Raw genomic sequence first — 20,576 nt, 5'->3', positions numbered from 1 at the left:
ATTTTGTAATTTTCTGCTTTTTACCGTTGCCATGGCAATGAAGATGTAAATGCAAAACTTATGTTTTTCTTACATTTTGGTTGATGGTCTTCACATGTGCAAAGAAAAAACGAAATCCATTTTTGAATTCAAGTCTGCATGCCACCCACTTCTTTGATTTTTTTGTTTAGAGCAACCAAGTCTTAAAAAGTAGGTAACCATGGTGTAACCGCAAACCATTGTATAAATCTTGGCCTTCATGCTTCGGGAAGTCCCTGAAAAAGCATGCAACCATTGCGAAAGAAACTTGATGACTCCTTGTTTACATTGTGACACCCATGCGCACAGCGCGCCATGTGTTTGTACATTGTTTATGTGTATCGCCCCCATCGTTCCCATACGGGCGGCATTAAACAACAGGCCGTAAAATCATCATTCGTTGCCGACTGACTGCCGTTAATTTGGTGAGCTTGACATTCGCTTCGGGACACACCGGTCCGAAGTCCTAAAGTCCAAAGATCCTTCTTTCTTGTTTTGGTGTGACATCAGCAGGAAAAACCTGACCCTCCAGATGAGTGGCAAGGATTCCCCCGAGATGCCCGAAGGTAAACCATTTCTCACTTTAGTCGTTTAGGATTTCTCGTTGTGGTGTCTTTACTCGTCGCCGATATCATCAAGGAACAATATGGACTCGGTCTTCGTTGATGTGCGATGGCCACTGACTGTCGTCACTCAATCGGCATCAAATATTGTGTTTGACGCTGAGCATTTCTCTGACAAACTCAAGTTCCAATTAATAGACATGTAACTTGACTCTACAACCCCATTGCTACCGGATTGTCATACATAGTTGCAAAATATATTTTTTACAGGAGAAAATTGCCTCATTTGTATACATTGCATTGACCACCATTATTATTCTTTTACTTCCCCATTGAAATGCATAAAAAAATGTAGTCATTGTTTGAATTTTTGTCAACGTAAATCTGACGGCAAAACTTACAAGCAACTATAAACATTTTCAGTTGAATGAACACAGATGTTCTTGTATCTCCACAAAATAGGAAACAATGGCAGATCACAGGTAGTTTTTAGGTTATTATTTCTGGATAATTCTGCCTATATAAGGGACCTAAATCAGCATGATTACAAAAACCATGGAGAAAAAAAAACAGTGGATAGGCTAGGCCTGGTAGGATGTCAGTCAGTGGTCAGTGCCACTGCAAAGGAGGAGTCCAACCTGGGCATAGGCCTATTCACCCTGACAGTTTGCCAAATGTAGCAGTAATTCTCCCATGAGTTACTTACAAGAATCCTTCCTCCCTTCCTCTTTTATCTAACCGTCCAAAAATAATATGGAATAATGCAATTAAAAAAAATGTAAAAAAAAAAACTACAACTGATAAAAAAGTATTTAGCCCTACTCTTGATCCTTTGGCTTCTGTACAATTACCAACTCCAAACTTCATTCAATGTTGTTGAGCATATTTATATGATTTTGTAAGCTCAGTGTTTGTACATTTTTTGTATAGCTTAAAAAACAAAATATTTTGGGAACCTTACTAGTGTTTGTAAGTTTAGTCAATGAGTGCTTTGTCACAGGTTTGCATTGAGTGCCAATGGAATACTATCTAATTTTGCCTGCTTATAAAATTCTTATCAGCTGTTGTTGTTATCAGTCAGATAAGTATGCTAATTCAAGCCTTAATCCTAAGTACTTAAAAATGCAATAATGAGTCTGAAAAAAATTTCCACTAGTAGACAGATCACAAACATTGCATCATAAGTAAAATGATGTTCTTTTCGTTGGTGCTCTTAAATTCGACCAGTTCTACATCCAACAATTTGTTTTGAAAGTATAGGCCTAAGTCATTAATTTGTACAAAATAAACTTCCTATGGGATTATGAATGTGATTTCAAACTGCTCTTTTAACTACAGTGTTGGTATTTTTCTAGAAAATCATTTTGTACTAACCATACAGTTCTAGGAGCAGTTAAAGCAAACAAAGTGCCAAAGAAACAAATGTAAACTTTTTAAAACTTAAAGTGGTCCACATTTGCTGATTAAAATCCAAAACAGGGTTTCAAGCTGTTTATTTCCCACTCTACATTTGGTTGCATTTGGTGATGAAGTGTTTGCCTCTCACCACTGTGACCCTGGTTCGATGCCTGGGCCCAATTTCGTAGAGCTGCTTAAGCACAAAATTTTGCTTAAGCGAAAAAATCCTTGCTTAGTAAAATCAGATTACCGGCCAAGACTCCACTCAATTGTTATGCTAAGTAAACAACAGCTAAATACCAGTCACAGGGAATATGACATAAAAATTGTGGCCAGTAACATGTGTAAAATAAGCGAGCCATTTTCGTGCTTAAATATTTTGCTTAAGCAGCTCTATGAAATTGGCCCCTGGCTAGGTGGGCATTAGATCATGTGAGTAGTAATTGGTTCTCGAATCTCTCCTGTGCCATTAGAGGTTTTTTCTTTGGACCCTTAATTTGTCCATCCTCTTTAAAATCGAACTAGTAATCTCTGTTGAATTTAGAGAATATTTTGACTGGTGCTCGGTGTTTTTTAACTGCAGGCTGGCCAATGGACCAATGATGATGGGAGAACACTGGTTTATGGGGTCGATTCATAGAGTTATTATTATATAGCTCTATGGGTCGATTTCACAAAGAACTTCAAAGAATATATTTTCTAAAGGCTAGTCCTAAGTTAGGATGAGTGACTTGTCCTAACCCGAGATAAGATTACTCCTTACTTTCAGGATCTTAATTGGTTTCATTACCAGAGAAAACATTTCAAAAGATCTAAGAAATAAATTTGCTTAAATTATTATTATTATTATTTATTCAACAAATATTTCAACAAACAGTACAAGATACAATATTAGAGCAAAAATATAACACTATAAGAAACAGCGAGTGTAAATTTCAAAAATATGCGACATCTAGAACAATTGTAAACCAATGATGGAATGAAACAGAGAAAACAAAAACTGTATTGACCAAATTTCCTTGACTATTGCAGTACTTGAAACTCAAATATTAGAGCAACCACAAGTTTATGAAGAGTTAGTTTTTACATAAAAAAATCATTGTTTTTTTGTTTAATTGCTCCCTGTCATGAATCATGCCTCTAGGGTTAAAATTTGAATCTAAGACGATATTTATGAAGAATGCAGACTCAAAGAGCCTCTGTGTGTGTATCTTATCAGAACTGTTGGTCGTAGTTGGTTACTTATTGAACTGGTTGCCAGGGATGCCCACTGACACAGCGACGCCATGTCTAGTTTCTGATTAACAATCGACTCCAGCGACAATCACGTCACCAGACTGTGCGACAATCACATCACCACAGACTGTTCCAAATTCATTTGGCTCATGAGGCAGTATATTTTGTGTTTAAAGGAACACGTTGCCTTGGAACGGTCGAGTTGGTCTTTGAAAAGCGTTCTGTAACCGTTTATTATAAAATGCATATGGGCAGAAAGATGTTTTAAAAGTAGAATATAATGATCCACACAAGTATCACTCAAAATTGCACGGTTTTCCTTTTACCTCGTCGACTAACATGGTCGGTCATTATTTATGGGAGTCAAAGTTTTGACTCCCATAAATGGCCGACGTATTAGTTCGCGACGTAAAAGAAAAACCATGCAATTTTGAGTGATACTTGTGTGGATCATTATATTCTACTTTTAAAACATCTTTCTAACCATATGCATTTCATAACAAACGGTTTCAAACGCTTTTTATAGACCAACTCGTCCGATCCAAGGCAACGTGTTCCTTTAATACCCAAGTGAAAAAAGATGTTATCACAGAAAATGATAACTCACACAAAATTGGTAAAATTATAAAACTATATGAATATATCTATTCTAGTATAAAGAAAGCAGCTTAGAATATTTGTTCTGTATTTCAGTCCTCAATCTTCCAGTCTGAGTCTTGAGTCCTGAGTTTTGAGTCCTTTTGTCTTGAGTCCCAAGTTCATTTGTACTTGACCTATGACCTAAAAATCATGATCCGTAGCACACTCACCCAGGTTTAGAGAGGGGTGCAGCATAGGGCATAGGGAGAGAGTGTCAAAAATAGTTTTTTAAATATTCTTACATCCATTTCCCCCCCCCCTCATTTTTGATACACGCGGAGGCCTGTATGCTTTGTTTTTAGAAAGTGCAAGGAGGGCATTTTCTTGTTGGGGAAGGGCACCCTAGGGGGACATTTTAAACTTCTACGAGCATTTAAGGGTACCAAGGCGATGAATGACCTGGGGTGGATTTCACAAAGGTAGTCCTAACTTAGGACTAGTCCTAGGCAATGCTAAGAGATAGGATCAGTCCTCAGTTAGGATGAGTTAGGACCAGTCCTATCTCTTAGCATTGCCTAGGACTAAGTTAGGACTATCTTTGTGAAATCCACCCCAGGAGGCATGGAGGCAATCGCCTCCATGAAGTATCAGGCCAAGCAATATTTTAACTGTCTAGTACTTAAAGGCAGTGGACACTATTGGTAATTACTCGAAATAATTATTAGCATAAAACCTTACTTGGTTACAAGTAATGGGGAGCTGTTGATAGTATAAAACATTGTGAGAAATGGCTCCCTCTGAAGTAACGTAGTTTTCAAAAAAAGAAGTTATTTCCCACGAATTTGATTTCGCGAAATCAAGCTTCTGAAAGCACACAACTTCGTGTGACAAGGGTGTTTTTTTCTTTCATAGTTATCTCGCAACTCCCAATCGAGCTCAAATTTTCACAAGTTTGTTATTTTATGCATGTTGAGATACAGCAAGTGAGAAGACTGGTCTTTGACAATTACCAATAGTGTCCAACTGGCTTTAATGAGACTTCTGAAAGAACTATGAGATTGTTGGCATGGAGAAGGATACCAGTTCCAAATACACTTTGGGATTTACATCTCAACATTTTATTTTCTCGTTTATCATTCTATAGGCCTACAACAGTAATAAATAATTGTGTTTTTAAAACAGCAAAAAATAACCGAACTCATATAATACTGTGAGTAAAGAATGTACTGTGTTTTCCTCTGCTCGATTTAATTAGGAAAATCAAACAGCCTTGTGATTGCCTTCGCTAGATGAGCCCTTTATTAAGCTATGGCCAGTGCGTATATCCTGGTCGGACAGATAACCAAGCTGGTAATAATTAACCATTAAACCATTGAACAAATTTTAATTTGGAGGGGGAATGACCCAGAAGATTACCCAGTGACATTTAAAACAAAAATTAAAAAACAATTGATACATCATTGGATTTTGACGGGGAGAGTTTATTCTAGTCCTCTTGTGTTCAATATTAACGTCCAGATGCAGACAACAAAGATGTGATACTTCGCATAAAAAAAGTTGATCACGATTTTTTTTTTTTTTTTTTTACATTTTTATATCAAAGATTATTAGCGTTTCTGAAACATAGTGGACACTTAATAGGAGTGAAAAGTAAGTAGCCTACACTGTTTGGTTTGTGTGTAGGTGTACACAGACAACTTTTACCCAAACCCACCAATGTAACAGTATCGTATCCATCTCAAAATGGCTTATATGAGAACCGGATATGTTTTTATGAGGCCTAGTATGCTTTGTGTTTGAAAGGGCAAGGGCAACAAGGCATTTTCTCCTTTGTAAAGGGGGCCCTATGAGGATTGTAAATGTCTACTGGAGCATATCAAGGGCACCAAGGCAATACCCTGGGGTCATGGAAGTAATCGCCTTAATTGCACCCATGTTATCAGGCTATGACAGTATTTACAATACTCTCATGCCATGTGTTCTGGTGTGGAGTTAATCAATAATTTTTGGGATTGAACAAAGAATTGACGAGAGTGGGATTCGAACCAACGACCTCCGGATTAGCGTGCCGGCGCTCTACCAACTGAGCTATCTAGCCCTATAATATTGGCGGTGTCCCTATGTTGTCAATATCTTTGGTTTATTCACAGCTTTTGGATTACAAACAATTCATTAATTATTATTAGATTAAATCACTATCAATCATGCATCCTACCATTACCTATAATGCTAGTTATGGATTGCGTGTTTGACCGGATTAAATCAGTTTGTTTTTCGGGTGAAGGTGTTGGTCTGTTTAATTCCCCTGGTACTTTGTTAATAATTAGTTATAATTAGATTTGGATTGAACAAATTGCTATAGTTTATCAGTTTCGAGGTTTTTGTTTTACAAAATTTGTTTAAAATCTTTGTGTGTTTTTTTGTAGTTTTTTATATGAAAGATTGTCTAACATCACATGTTGGACGACCATTCTAAAAAAACAATAATGAGCAGTTAATTTAAAGATCCTATAGATATATATCCATAAATGGGTCAAAATATGCTTTTTGGACATGAAAGTTAAATGAACTCCAATTACTTAACCATCAGAACTTGAATTTGATGCTATACATGTCAAACCACTCTGCAATTTACAAAATGGCATACACTACAGGAGTGTTGTTGTTTTTTCAATACAGCAAACACAACTCACTAAGAAATACTATATGTCTACGTGTTGGAGTTTGTGTATTGTGTCAGTTGTACTATAAAAAGACCTGACGTGAGACTGAGTAAATATAGCGCCCTCATTGTTTAATAATTAACCACGTGAAGGTTTCCTTGATGTTGCCGAGCGGCTATCTAGCACTGTGTGAATCACTGATGCATTGGAAGTTAAAATATACATGTATTGAGTTTTTTGTTGGGTTTATGTACACAAGTATTTAATATAAATATTTAAACATAATAAGATTCATTTATTTGAGAATTATAAAGCAAACCAAAAGGCTGACACTTGTTCAAATTTACATAGTTTAACATTTAAAAATGTGCACAACCGAGCTAAGAAATGACATCAATATGCATGCAGAAATACAATAGCACCAATTTCTGTCTGTTAAAGCCATTGGACACTTTCGGTAAACAGTATTGTCCAAGGCCCACACTTTGTGTATCACAACTTATATATAAAATAACAAACCTGTGAAAACTTAGGCTCAATTGGTCATCGGAGTCGGGAGAAAATAACGGGAAAACCCACCCTTGTTTCCGCACATTTCGTCGTGTCATGACATGTGTTTAAAACAAATCTGTAATTCTTGATATCGAGAATTGATATTGTTTAAATGTTTTCTCAAAAAGTAAAGTATTTCATGGAATAATATTTCAAGAGATTAGTCTTTCACCATTACCTTCTGTAAACCCTGTAAGTTATAACAAGTAAGTAAAATTGCACTCACATTGGATCTGGATAACTAAATCTATGGCGTTAAATGTAAAGCTTTTTCGTTTCTTTATACTTTATTTATTTATTTATCGTTGTTAATGAAAATTTACCTCTGACTTTTAGCCTTATTTGGGGCTTTGCATTTCTCAAAGTAAAATATTAACACTTTTTACTGTTCAAAATTGTCTCGTTGCACAGGATTAAAATGGAGGTAAATCTAATAACTCTTGCCCACCACGAAAGTTGGTTCTTAGGATGCCTGTAATATATAATTAATTGGGAAAGCGCAAAATTCTAAAGACATAAAATTGAGCCCCTATTATGTTAGTTCTTTATTTTCCCCCTCCATATAATTGGATATAATTGTATATCCAAGAACAATAGACCTTTACCATGCTGTCTCCATATTGGTCATGTTTCTTGTATCGAATAACAGTTATGAATGATAATAATAATTTTTATAGCATGGAGGGTCTACTATATGTATCTTCCAAGTGTCATATAGCATGGTTCATTCCTCCATAGTAAAGCTCAAGTATATAGGATTTGAGGCATTGCATGGTGAGATATCAATATATAATTTGGGTTGTGGTAACACCATGTGTGTATCTACTTGCCAGGTACAGTTTGTTCTTAGAGAACTGTCTTGATTAAAAGCTCAAGTAGTTGTACAAGCATGGAGCTATGGTACAAGTGAACCCCACAATAGACACTTAAGTGGGGGTGTAATGCCCTGTTAAAGTGGGCTCAAAAGATTATACAAGATCAAAGGAAGACTTACTGCCAAGTGTTTGCTGAGCAATGAATCTTAATATGCTCACCCACACATTACATGACTGATACCCCCAAGAATGGTGTCAGAACAATCAAGTTCAAAAGGCTCATGCCTTGTTTGTGGGGATTATCTTGGGAAATAAAGTGACCAGTCTTGTTGCAATGTAAACGGTTACTTTTCTTGAAGTGTGCGCAGCCTTTTTTACACAGCAACAACATCTTTCTTGAGACACAGGTCTGACCTGTAGAAGTACTAAACTTTTCACAGTGTTGACCATGTAGAGTGCTTGATCCGTGTTGAAAAGAACCATGCTCAGGAGATGGGTTGAAGTTTTTAACCAATCGCAGAGCAAAATTTTGTAGAGAATTGTTTTCTTTGATTGAGTGGACAGATGATGCAGTTTTAAATTAAAAACGTCAAAACAGTTTAGCATTTATGTCACTGAAAATGCACACCATACTTGTAAGGTTAAAACACATTGTGCATGGCTGATGGATGTGAGATGATGTTGGGATACCAACATGATCCATTTCAACTCAAGCTCTAAAACTAACGCTTTCCACCTATCAAAACAACTTCAGTGAAAGCAAAAAGAAAGCTTTTTCAAATTTAAGGGTAGTGGACACCATTGGTAATTTTCAAAGACTATAGCCTTTCTAGTTGGTGTATCTCAACTAATATGCATAAAATAACAAACCTGTGAAAATTTGACCTCAATCAGTCATCGAACTTGCAAGATAATAATGAAAGAAAAAAACACCCTTGTCACACGAAGTTGTGTGCGTTTAGATGGTTGATTTTGAGACCTCAAGTTCTAAATCTTAGGTCTCAAAATCAAATTCATGTAAAATTACTTCTTTCTCGAAAACTACGGCACTTCAGAGGGAGCCGTTTCTCACAATGTTTTGTACCAACAACCTCTCCCCATTACTTGTCACCAAGAAAGGTTTTATGCTAATAATTATTTTGAATAATTACCAGTAGTGTCCACTGCCTCTAAGAATTTATTTTTGAGTCAAACGATCTTTAAACCATGTCCACAATTATCTTGTAAAGGAAGTAAGGAGCCAATTGAGAGAGTTGTGCTGCAAGGTTTTAATAAGTGGTTTCAATGGATGAGATGTATGGAGGGACAACAAATACAGTCATGCCACTTAACCATGTTTGTTAACCAATAAAACAGTTAAATTGGAACCTCACAATGTTGTGTGAAAACTTGTTGAGGTGCCTTCTGCTGCAATGTGGTTGACTGCAGTTAGGATCAAAAGGGCTTTGATGGAAATTAATAGACCTGTAGCTTTATCTGTCTTCCATGGGTGGATTTCACAAAGAGTTAAAGGCAGTGGACACTATTGGTAATTGTCAAAGACTAGCCTTTACAATTGGTGTATCTCAACATAATATGCACAAAATAACCAACCTGTAAAAATTTGAGCTCAATTGGTCATCGTCACACGAATTGTGTGCGTTTAGATGGTTGATTTTCAAGACCTCAAGTTCTAAATATGAGGTCTCGAAATCTTACTTAAAAATTACTTCTCTCTTTCTCTCGAAAACTATGTTACTTCAGAGGGAGCCGTTTCTCACAATGTTTTATATTATCAAACTCTTCCCATAACTCATTACCAAGAAAGGTTTTATGCTAATAATTATTTTGAGTAATTACCAACAGTGTCCAGAATATACAGAAAATTTTTATTCAGAGGTTCCAGTAAATTATTTTTCTTTTATTTGGGTAGCGAATTTCAGGAAGATAAAGCCTTTTTACTCATTAAAAAAACAAAACAAACAATTCTACATTTCTCAGGGCTTTAAAGGCAGTGGACACTATTGGTAATTACTCAAAATAATTATTAGCATAAAACTTTACTTGGTAATGAGTAATGGGGAGAGGTTTATGGTATAAAACATTGTGAGAAACGGCTCCCTCTGAAGTGACATAGTTTTCGAGAAAGAAGTATTTTTCCACAAATTTGATTTTGAGACCTCAAGTTTAGATTTTGAGGTCTCGAAATCAACCATCTAAAAGCACACAACTTCGTGTGACAAGGATGTTTTTTTCAGTCATTATTATCTCGCAACTTCGACGGCCAATTGAGCTCAAATTTTCACAGTTAAAAAAAAAAAAGGTATATGTTGAGATACACCAAGTGAGAAGACTGGTCTTTGACAATTACCAATAGTGTCCACTGTCTTTAAACCCCACCACCTTCCCAATGTTTAATTTCACACTTGGTGCAATTTGCTGTAGGTGTTGTGAATTCCTTTGAGGCCTAGACACACGACATGATACTTCTGCATTTTGTGTGATCAGAGTACGTTTGAGAAGATCATGGTCCAACTACAAGTCTGCACTTCAAAGTGTGCATAAAATGCTTCTGTTCTGTCTAGCAAGTGTTAGATTCATCATTCAAGCCCTCTCAAAAGTGTGGTATCTTGTCAAATAATGTGGTCTTCTATCTGGTTCAACAACTTTTGCAATAATATATTTCACTTTTTGCTGACAGGAAACTGCTGGTTTTGTGGTGAGATTGGTAACCAGTAATTATAAGTTCAGGGTAATAGAAGGGGAAGAGCGATCTAACACTACTCCCCGACAGAAACATTCATATGAACATTATACACACAAATGGCACTATCAGCTGCCCCACTCCAGACTAATAACCATTTGGATAATGGTGTGGTGTGTGGAAGTGCAAAACATGTACACTGTGATTAATTGCCCAACGATAGTGCCACGGAGTGCTACTCGGCCGGGCCGACCAATGTTGACAAAACCAATGCAATGGTTATAATTAGGGCTTCCGAACTCCGTGTGCAAAGGGTAAAAATAAAGAGGAATGCATCCACCAGTTATTAGAAGGGGTTAAAAGTACATCTGGGGTTGGCATGCAGTTTGCACACGCTTTTCCTTCTCAACCGACCGTCCGTACAAGTACATCGCCCACCGACCCAAAAATATATTTAGATTCCTCGGTCAAACCGATGATGAATTAAGAGATGCCGCTGCTGCATGGGGAACCTTAAAACTGCTACTGAGTATTCATCAAGCCTGTTACTGCATACCTGTGTTGGACGGCACTTAAACTCCTACTGAAATACCTGATACAGTTTGCTGTAGGCGAGAACAGGTTTGGATTGGTGTCTTGTTAGTGGCTGATGTTGGTGATTTAGAACAACTGTGGTCTAGAGTCGGGTTGTAAGATGCAGTTTCACAGGCAAAATGTTCACGTGTCTGAGGCCTCCTATCATATACCACCAGGTGAGGAAAGTGCGTTTATTTATCCAGCTGGGCTAGTTTCACATTCATGTTTAAGATGAGTTATTGGCTCTCAGTGATTTGTACTGTGACATCACACTTTGCTTAGCAATTAAGATTAAATTGGCAGTTAAGATCAATCTTATCTCTTTGTCAATTTGAGCCCTTTCATGTTTTACTCTGGTGTGCAGTTTTATGATGTACAGTGTATGTTTTGTTAGGGAGACTTTTGGTAGCTTTGTTCTTAAAATTTAAAGACAGTGGACACTATTGGTAATTGTCAAAGACCAGTCTTCTCACTTGATGTATCTCAACATATGCATAACATAACACACCCGTGAAAATTTGAGCTTGATTGGTCGTCGGAGTTGCGAGATAACTATAAAAGAAAAAACACCCTTGTCACACCGAGTTGTGTGCATTCATATGCTTGATTTCGAGATCCTCAAATTCTAAACTTGAGGTCTCAAAATCAAATTCGTGGAAAATTACTTCTTTCTCGAAAACTACGTCACTTCAGAGGGAGCTGTTTCTCTCAATGTTTTATACCATCAACCTCTTCCCATTACTCGTCACCAAGAAAGGTTTTATGCTAATAATTATTTTGAGTAATTACCAATAGTGTCCACTGCCTTTAATGAATGTTTATAATTTATAGAGCAGTTTGCAATTTGGGTGAATCCATCCTTGCAAACTTATGACATAAAAATCATCCGTGAAAAAATGGTTTGTTGGATAAATAACCATATAGGGCAGTTTCTTTAGTGTTTAAGAATGTCATTTGGATATTGTAAAGAGGGGTACTAACCCAAGTCTAGAGAGGGCAGCGAGGCCGTAACGTAAGTGGGCGATGTGTAGCTCTACATAGGTCAAGAACTTTGCACTAGTCTGTCTATATAGATGTTTTAATGTTGAATTGTACATTCTATTCTGACACCCTAAATGCCTCTCTTAATTTTCATGCATGACGTCATATTTGTAACCCAAAATGAGGCCATAGGCGCACGTCCACCACCACTTGCAGTGGCTGTGCCCATAGCCTTGTTTTGGGTCAGAATTGTGACAAAACTCATGCATAAATATTCAGAGAGGCGTATGTTCCGAAAACCTACTCATGATTTACATGGTTTACAGAGTTTAAAGGTTAAGGTTAGGATTATGAAAATACAATGGTGGTATCGGAACACAGGTGTGTGTTACCTTCATTACAATGATAGTGTCCACCATTGGACTCCATCATCCTCTCGGCGCCCCATATCTCCACATACACCTTCCGCTATCGTCTGCAATTTCACGAAGGGCCAAAAACCTTACAAATATATAACAAACTGATTTTGATTTTTTCGGTGGATTTGACTAAGGTGATCGGGATCTAACTATTTACGCAGTTATAGGTCTCAAAATTGTCTTCTTAATTACGCTAATTTGATGAATGACAGAAAACTCAAGAACCTGGAATTATGTTTTCACGAAGAGCCAAAAACCTTTTTGTAAATTTTTTGTATACCTTACCACATTGATTGTACAGCTGACACCGTGCCAATCATGGCGCGCCGGCTTTTGCATTTTCACAAAGAGCCAAAAACTTAAAAGGACAAAAATAAGCACCACCCGGAATTGCGTTTTCATGAAGTGCAGGAAAGTGTATTGCTCCACCGCGTGGAACTATCCCTTGGCACGGTGCCAAAAGTGGGTGCTCCGGCTTTTGCGTTTTCACGAACAGCCAAAAAGTTTATACACGACGCGCTGCACACTGACCATCTTATGTAGCATTTTCACGAAGAGAACAATTTGTTAATTAAATAATTACTCATTAATTAAACACGTTAGGGACAAAATTTAAACAGATTTGTATGATTTAGGATCTCTTCTCTCCTGACATGTAAAAAATTCTAAGATTAAATTATGAATAGTCTACCAACTAGTAGTTTCAAAATAAGCTAAACTTAAAACGCGGTTTTCTCGAAACAGACATATTTGGCTGCAGGGGACATTTTGGCCCTTCGTAAAATTGCTGACGATAATTATATCCCCCACATAAACCTTCCGTTAATTTGTATTGTCCTCACCAATGTGTTTGTGTACTTTGTGGTGAGCATCATAGTTTGAGATGTTAAATATTATGAGCAGTCTAGTTCTATGAGTTCAATTCAATTCAATTCAATTCAATTCAATTCAATTCAATTCAAAAATGGATTTTGAAATTATATCTCGCAGTTAGAAATTGAAATGCGCATGCAAATATCAAATATATTTGAAAAAATACATCAAATAGAAATGTTAACGGTTTTAAACAATATATTATTATTACATATAGATTGTCAAAAAAACATTGGTAAAAACCCAGGAATGCACAATTATACATGATAAAGGAATTGCACTTTGTTTGTCCCGAACTGTTCTACATTTGGGTGGGTCATATTTCTTTGTGTGCCCTAATCTAATCTGACAGTTTCTTTGGGGAGGTAGCCAATTATTGTAGAATGATGTGGCATGGGTGGCTTCGACCCTTCCATGGCAAAACAGAAAAGTTACAATTTGAGAATTTAGCAAGTACATCAGAAACAGCTGTTTTGCCATAAAACGGGATAAACGTGTAAAAAGAGGCAGAGATCAGACATGTTATTTCACATCCAAACATAAAATGCCTTTAGAAACTTTAAAATGGAAAAAAAAAACCACCTAAATTTACACAGAAACCAACATTTTTGAGTTGGGCTGTGTTGCCATGAAAGCATTTATGCTTATTAAGTCCATTATAAGTTATTGCTATAAATTAACTTTAATAAATGAATGGTTTCATGCATTAAGCTTTTTAAACCCTCCTTATTGGTCGAGGTAACGGATCACAGCTAAGCTTGTGAATTGCAAGTTTTAAAGGGTTTGGGTATTTTTTGTACCACACTAAATATGTCCACAGATTTTCATTAAACTAACACGCCTTAAAGCCGATGTTAGTGAAAACCATTGCTCTGCGACTTTCAATTTGTTTTCTTCAAAACATTCACGACTAATGAAACTTCTACAGGTAGTTATATTACACCTACATGTACAAACACGCAGTCTGCAAACAAGCTATGGTATCTGATCAGTCAACAACCTATATATTAATTTTTACTTAAAAAATGTCTGCTAAGCAGACTCGTGCAAGATACCAGTCACAAATTGGACATTTGACATGATATTTTGGCTGGTAACCTCATTCTGGTAAGCATAACGTTTTTGCCTAATCAACTGAAATTGTCCCCAGATTTGAAGTTAGATTTGAAAAGGCCAAGGCACTGTCCCCAAAACATTGGTTTGAAGCCTCTGCTGGTAAAAAGGCAGTGGACACTATTGGAAATTACTCAAACTAATTATTAGCATAAAACCTTACTTGGTAACGGGAAATGGGGAGAGGTTGATAGTATAAAACATTGTGAGAAACGGCTCCCTCTGAAGTGACGTAGTTTTCAAGAAAGAAGTAATTTTACACAAATTTGATTTCAAGGCCTCAGACTTGGAAATTGAGGTCTCAAAATCAAGCATCTGAAAGCACACAACTTCTTGTGACAAGGGTGTTTTTTCTTTCATTATTATCTCGCAACTGAAGCTAGAATCCAAGGACGAGCTCCTTTCCCTCTTTGATGAGTAAGTGTTTCCATTCTAGGTCGTTTAGGTTTATAAACTCCAGACCGCCACGTATTAGTAAAGTGCAGCTAGCATCTATCCTGAATTTTCTGATTGAGCCATCATTGGCAAAAAGAGTTACCGTCTATTGCCGCCCGACATCGCGGCACCAGAATCACTCTGCAGTAACCAGTTAACTGTATTTGCGGATCTCTACCCGTCCGGTCCCGCAGTGGATGAATCAATGGCGCTACAATTCTTCTGTCAACAGAGCGTGCGCCTCGAGCATGTCGGCCTCAATTGTTGCCGGCCCCGGTAGAGTAAACTGCCCCGGCCTTTTTTTTGATGCACAAAGTGGAGCCGACATGCACAGTATTTATGTTGAAATCGTCTGCTTTATTGAATCTAGTGTGTTTGTGTGTGGGCATATTGGTGAGTGTGGGATGTACACACACAACCACTGATAGCACCAATCTCCCAAAGCAAGCAACATTTACCACAAACTCGCAGATCTGGGCGTCCCTATTTGGAATTAAAACCTTGTCAGATTTGTCAGGTAAATATATAAAGTACCGACTTTTTAATAATATTCTGTGCAATATTGAAGAGGCCGATCGGAAATTTCTTAAGTATTAATTTATTTCAGGCAGTGAAATTAGACCGAGTGTGGTGAGTTGTTTCTGGCACACCTGTTTATCGGGTTTAGTTGTGTTGGTGTTTCCAAACACACACGTAAATAAACCAAAAACTTTGCCAAAGAGAGATAAAACTGTTTTCAAAACATATCATACTATTTTGTGCAGTAAGTCTGACTTGCCTTGTTATTTTAAAACAGTATGTTGTTAGTAGTTAAGATTCGTTTTTTTAATTGGCAATTGTTGGCAATTGGCAGTGTTTTCACATAATAGTGCATAAAATAACAAGTCTGTGAAAATTTTTTCTCAGTTGGTCATCAAAGTTGCAAGAGAATAACGCACAAACACCCTTTTTGCATAACTTTGTGTGCTTTCAGATGCCTAATAAAAGGCTTCATGCCTGAAGTCTATTTGAAGCCTGAAGTGAGAAAATACTTCTTTCTCAAAAACTATGTTAAATCAGAGGGAACCGTTTCTCACACTGTCATCAGCTCCCCATTGCTCATTTCCTACATGTACATGTAGTACATGTAAGTTTATTAATTTTGGTTTTTACCCATACACCGATGTGTGTTAGCACTGTATACTCAGTACTTTCCCGAGTCCTGTGAAAAAAATATAACAGGCATACCGAGTAACATGCCTGTTCGTTCATAAAAATAACCGGATCTAATTTAAGGATGGCGATTTGCTAATTCTTTTCATCATGATTGACTCTACGTGAAGGAAAACTTTTGTAATCTTTGAACAAATTACGTCAGAAATGTCATTGTTTTTAACTCTCCACGGAGGTGAGCATAGTTAAATACTTAATTTATGCTGTTTTATGCTGTCTTAATAGAAGTTTCTTAAGGATTCAGAAAAACATTCCTATCAGTTGTCGCTCGACGTCCGTGGATATTCGGATATTAAAGAATATCCGCTTACTTGGTTGTAATTACAGGACTATCCGGTTTATACGTAGGTATTTGCGCCCTATGCGGATATCCGGTTAAGAAAAAAAAGGCATTTGCGGTTACGGATAGGAAAACCTATTCGCCATTAACCATATTCAAATAATTCGTCCAGGCCTAGTATCATGGTTTTTTTTTCAAGGAAGAAATTTCATGCTAAGCAAATTTTTGTGCTTAGCAGCTCTATGAAATTGGGCCCTGGTGTTAGACTTGAGCCCTTTAAGGGAGGAATGCACAAGTGAATGGGCACACTCATCACTGACAATAGTGTGAGTAGGATGAGCCTTGTATTCCTAAATTGAACTTTGACTTGACTCTCCAGTTAATGTAATTTGTTTTGTTCTCACATTTATACTTTGATTATTTGCTTTACTTATTTTCCATCATCATTACTATTCCTTGTATGAAGTCCTTTGCTCAGTTGGTATTTTCCAAAGCTTAGTGTTTATATGGAAATTGTTTAATGTATCATTTCAGGTTTTTATGCTAACGCTATAATAAAAGAACAAGACAGAGTGAATGTACATCATCCGCATCTTGTCACATTTTGTCGGTGTCACATCTGCACCAAATTGTTCACCAAACAAAATCTTGTTGATTTGTGTTGCCTTGCATGGTATATCCCAAAGCCAATAGTATTATTTGAGTGATAATGCCGTCTTGTGATAACAAGTATATTGTTATCAGAACTGAGAAGTCTCCCGAACCTCCGATTATCTACTCCGCGGCAGTAGAATAAGCAAGACAGTTCCCTAAGAACAACTCTACCTGGCAAGTAGATACACACATGGTGTTACCGCAAACCAAACATACATTGATACCCCACCATGCAATGCCTCAAATCCTATTTAAAGTATATTATTGGTCGTACATGCTATTTTTGACACTTTTTTAGTATAAATAAAAGAAAGTGCCTTCTAAACTTTGGAACGCTTTACCTAATAACATCAGATGCTGCAGTTCTCTTCCATTGTTTAAAAGCTTGCTTAAAACTCATTTATTTAAATCCTCTTACACTTAGCTCGTTACATGTCTTGACAGTAGATTATTCATTGTATAATTTTGTATTATGTTCTACATTTTTTTTTTGTGTATAAATTTATTGTTTTTTTGTTCTGCGCCTCGGAATAGGGTCTTGTACACTAGATAGATGGCGCATTATAAATGAATTATTATTATTATTAAATGCCACTTTCTGAATACATAAAAAAGATCGAACAGGTACAACCTTGGGACTAAAATAGTTAAACCATTAGAGTAACTGTCCTCTTGCCTTCAGCCTATAGATCTAATGTGAATTTTTTTTTACAAACATTTCCTTTGTCTGTAAATTTTTAGCTAAGAGCTCAAAAATGTTCAACCCCTATTCTGTGACATTTAACAATACCTGATGTGATTTTCCATGTTGATTGAAGTATTTTACAACAGGAACTAGTGTCCTGTAAATTCTGTGCTTGAAAAAATTGAAACAACTTATCATATTTGACCCAGCTTCTGTAGGTCAATACATGTGTGTGCTAATCATTGAAGTCTAATATCTATTAACTTATTAATACCGTGTCAATACCAAGAAATATTTTTACGGGCTTTTAGCAAATTTCTGTCGAAAAGAATTCAAAATCACCCCCTCTGATCCAAATGGTTTAGCCTTAACTGCTGGAAACCCCCCATTGGTTTATAAGTTATTTCTCTAAATAACCATGCTAACTGTTTTCTGCATCACAAAGCGACTGTACTATTTTCCAGGCCGGGGTGGATGAAATATCTCGGGGTTGCGTGTAATTTGCATAAATGTCTTCAAAGCCAGTGGCAAAGATAGCAAGTTGAAAAACATGTACTGACTGAGGAAAGCAAGATAAGATTATTTCGAATAGGCGTTTTGTTTTTTTGTTTTTTTACCAATAGCGTGGAGAGTTGGTGTTGTTAAGCTCCATAGAAAGCGGCTGCCATTTGTCCTCCGTTCGGTAACACAGCATGTATTGCGTTGGATGCAAGGATCTCCATTGAAGTAAAAGCAATCTCGACGTCCTTCATCCCAGACACTTATCAAACATTAACACGGAGGATTTTTTGACCGAGAACAGAAGGGGCTTTACAGTTCCCCTTACTCACTAACGTTTCACACTGGCGGGTTTTTACTCTACCACAGATATGGGAGATGCGTTCCAATATCCACCAACTGGGGCAGACGACAAGGCCAATGTACAGATCTGGCAGACAAAGTTTGTGGGAAGTCCAGGTAGGTCATTTTCTCATTTGGCTTTCAGTCATGATGTTGTTGTGCTTCATTTTCGAAAGGGCAAGAGCACCAAGGCAGTTTCTCGTTGGTAAAGATCACCCTACGGCTATCAGGATTTTTTTCTTTGTATAATGGAGCAGAGGGCAGGCTTGTATGCTTTATTTTTGAAAAGGGCAAGGGCACCAAGGCATTTTCTCCTTGGTAAAGAGCACCCTACGACTATGAGGATTTTTGTCTTTGTATAATGGAGCAGAGGGCAGGCTTGTATGCTTTATTTTTGAAAAGGGCAAGGGCACCAAGGCATTTTCTCGTTGGTAAAGAGCACCCAATGACTATGAGGATTTTTTTTCTTCTCCATACAATTGAGCAGAGGGCAGGTTTGTATGCTTCATTTTTGAAAAAGGCATCAAGGCATTTTAAACTTGGCAAAGAGCACCCTATGAGGACATTTCATTTTTCTGTACTTGAGCATTTGATGGGCACCAAGACAATGACCAGGGGGCATTGAGCCAATCTGAGGATTTTCACCATTTTAACTTGATGTTAGAGAAGTATATAGGTACATAAGGTATTGGTAAAAATGTCCAAAGTATCTCTGCTTTCATCTTCTACAATCAAATTGTACATCAATTGAATAGAAAACACCTTCCTAACTCAATTTACAAAACAATGTCCAGGGTTTCTTAAAACCCCTTCAAAAGTAGTCAAACAAAAGCAGAAACGCCAACCATACAAACTTGAAGAAGAAAAAAAAAATTAAGAAATTAATATTAAGAACATTTTTGTTTTACAATAGTTTGTTTTTCTTCACTTTACAAGCTATTCACAGCTCAAATATTTGTTTTTATTGAAATACCATGACATGGATTTGTAAGGAAATGTTTATAAGGGACATTGAACGCTTGAGTAAATGGCAACTATTCCAGCAAGGCGAGAGGCAAGCGCAGTACCATTTAAATACATTTTCTAATATTCAAACTGCCATGGAAATGAAGTCTCAATTTTAAAGTGTATTCCTCTTACTTTGAAATTTTAGTCATAGTTAAGATATTGTAAGGTACTATCTGTTAATACATTAACATAAATATGTGAACAAATTTTATCAGAGAAAAAGTGTAAAAAAACACAACAACATTTTCCAGCACGGTGAGTGAAGAGCATATGGTACCATTAAAAAGTGCTCACTGCTTTTCCGGTCATGACTCAAAATGCAACCAGCACCAATCATGTAGATCCTGTTAAAATCATTCGCAAAGCTTTGGGGTTATTAATTAAGTGGAACTGGCACTTATTAGGAAACAGTAAAAATGTACCGGTGGTTTGTGCATACATGTATATAACAGCCAGCCAAGTATTGTTCAAGATTGGCAATTGGATAAAAAACAGAAAACTTACTAATCACGAAATTCACACTTAAAGGCAGTGGACACTTGGTAATTGTCAAACACTAGCCTTCACACTTGGTGTATCTCAACATATGCATAAAATAACAAACCTGTGAAAATTTGAGCTCAAGCGGTCATCAAAGTTGCGAGATAATAATGAAAGAAAAATAACCCTTGTCATACGAAGTTGTGTGCATTTAGATGGTTGATTTCGAGACCTCAAGTTCTAAATCTGAGGTCTCGAAATCAAATTCGTGGAAAATTACTTCTTTCTCGATAAGTATGTCACTTCAGAGGGAGCCATTTCTCACAATGTTTTATACTGTCAACCTCTCCCCATTACTCGTCACCAAGAAAGGTGTAATGTCAATAATTATTTTGACTAATTACCAATAGTGTCCACTGCCTTTAAACCATATCTTTCTGTGAAATATTTCCATGTGAAATGGAGTCACATTCAAGAATAATGTTCTTGAAAACCTTTCAAAACAAAATCACA

The 20,576-nt window shown here is 36.8% G+C and overlaps 1 protein-coding gene across 5 annotated transcripts in view; it reads left to right on the top strand.

Annotated features, from left to right (window-relative positions):
* The first annotated feature begins 473 nt into the window (after positions 1-473).
* The window catches only part of LOC139934645 (hepatocyte nuclear factor 4-gamma-like), a 42,088-nt gene continuing 21,985 nt past the window's right edge, over positions 474-20,576 (top strand). For 2 of the 5 annotated variants that reach the window (XM_071928958.1, XM_071928957.1), the window contains exons 1-2: positions 10,919-11,259; positions 18,603-18,692. In XM_071928958.1, coding sequence (XP_071785059.1) covers positions 11,202-11,259; positions 18,603-18,692 — 148 coding nt within the window. In that variant the 5' untranslated portion in view covers positions 10,919-11,201. Of the gene's footprint in view, positions 585-10,918; positions 11,260-15,305; positions 15,422-18,602; positions 18,693-20,576 lie in introns of those variants that run through there. The other 3 variants (XM_071928959.1, XM_071928960.1, XM_071928961.1) reach the window with 3 other exon arrangements.

The sequence above is a fragment of the Asterias amurensis genome, chromosome 3 (genome assembly GCF_032118995.1).
Source record: "Asterias amurensis chromosome 3, ASM3211899v1".
NCBI lineage: Eukaryota > Metazoa > Echinodermata > Asteroidea > Forcipulatida > Asteriidae > Asterias > Asterias amurensis.
The sequence above is the reverse complement of the archived record's forward strand: the minus strand, read 5'-3'. Positions and strand labels throughout refer to the sequence as shown.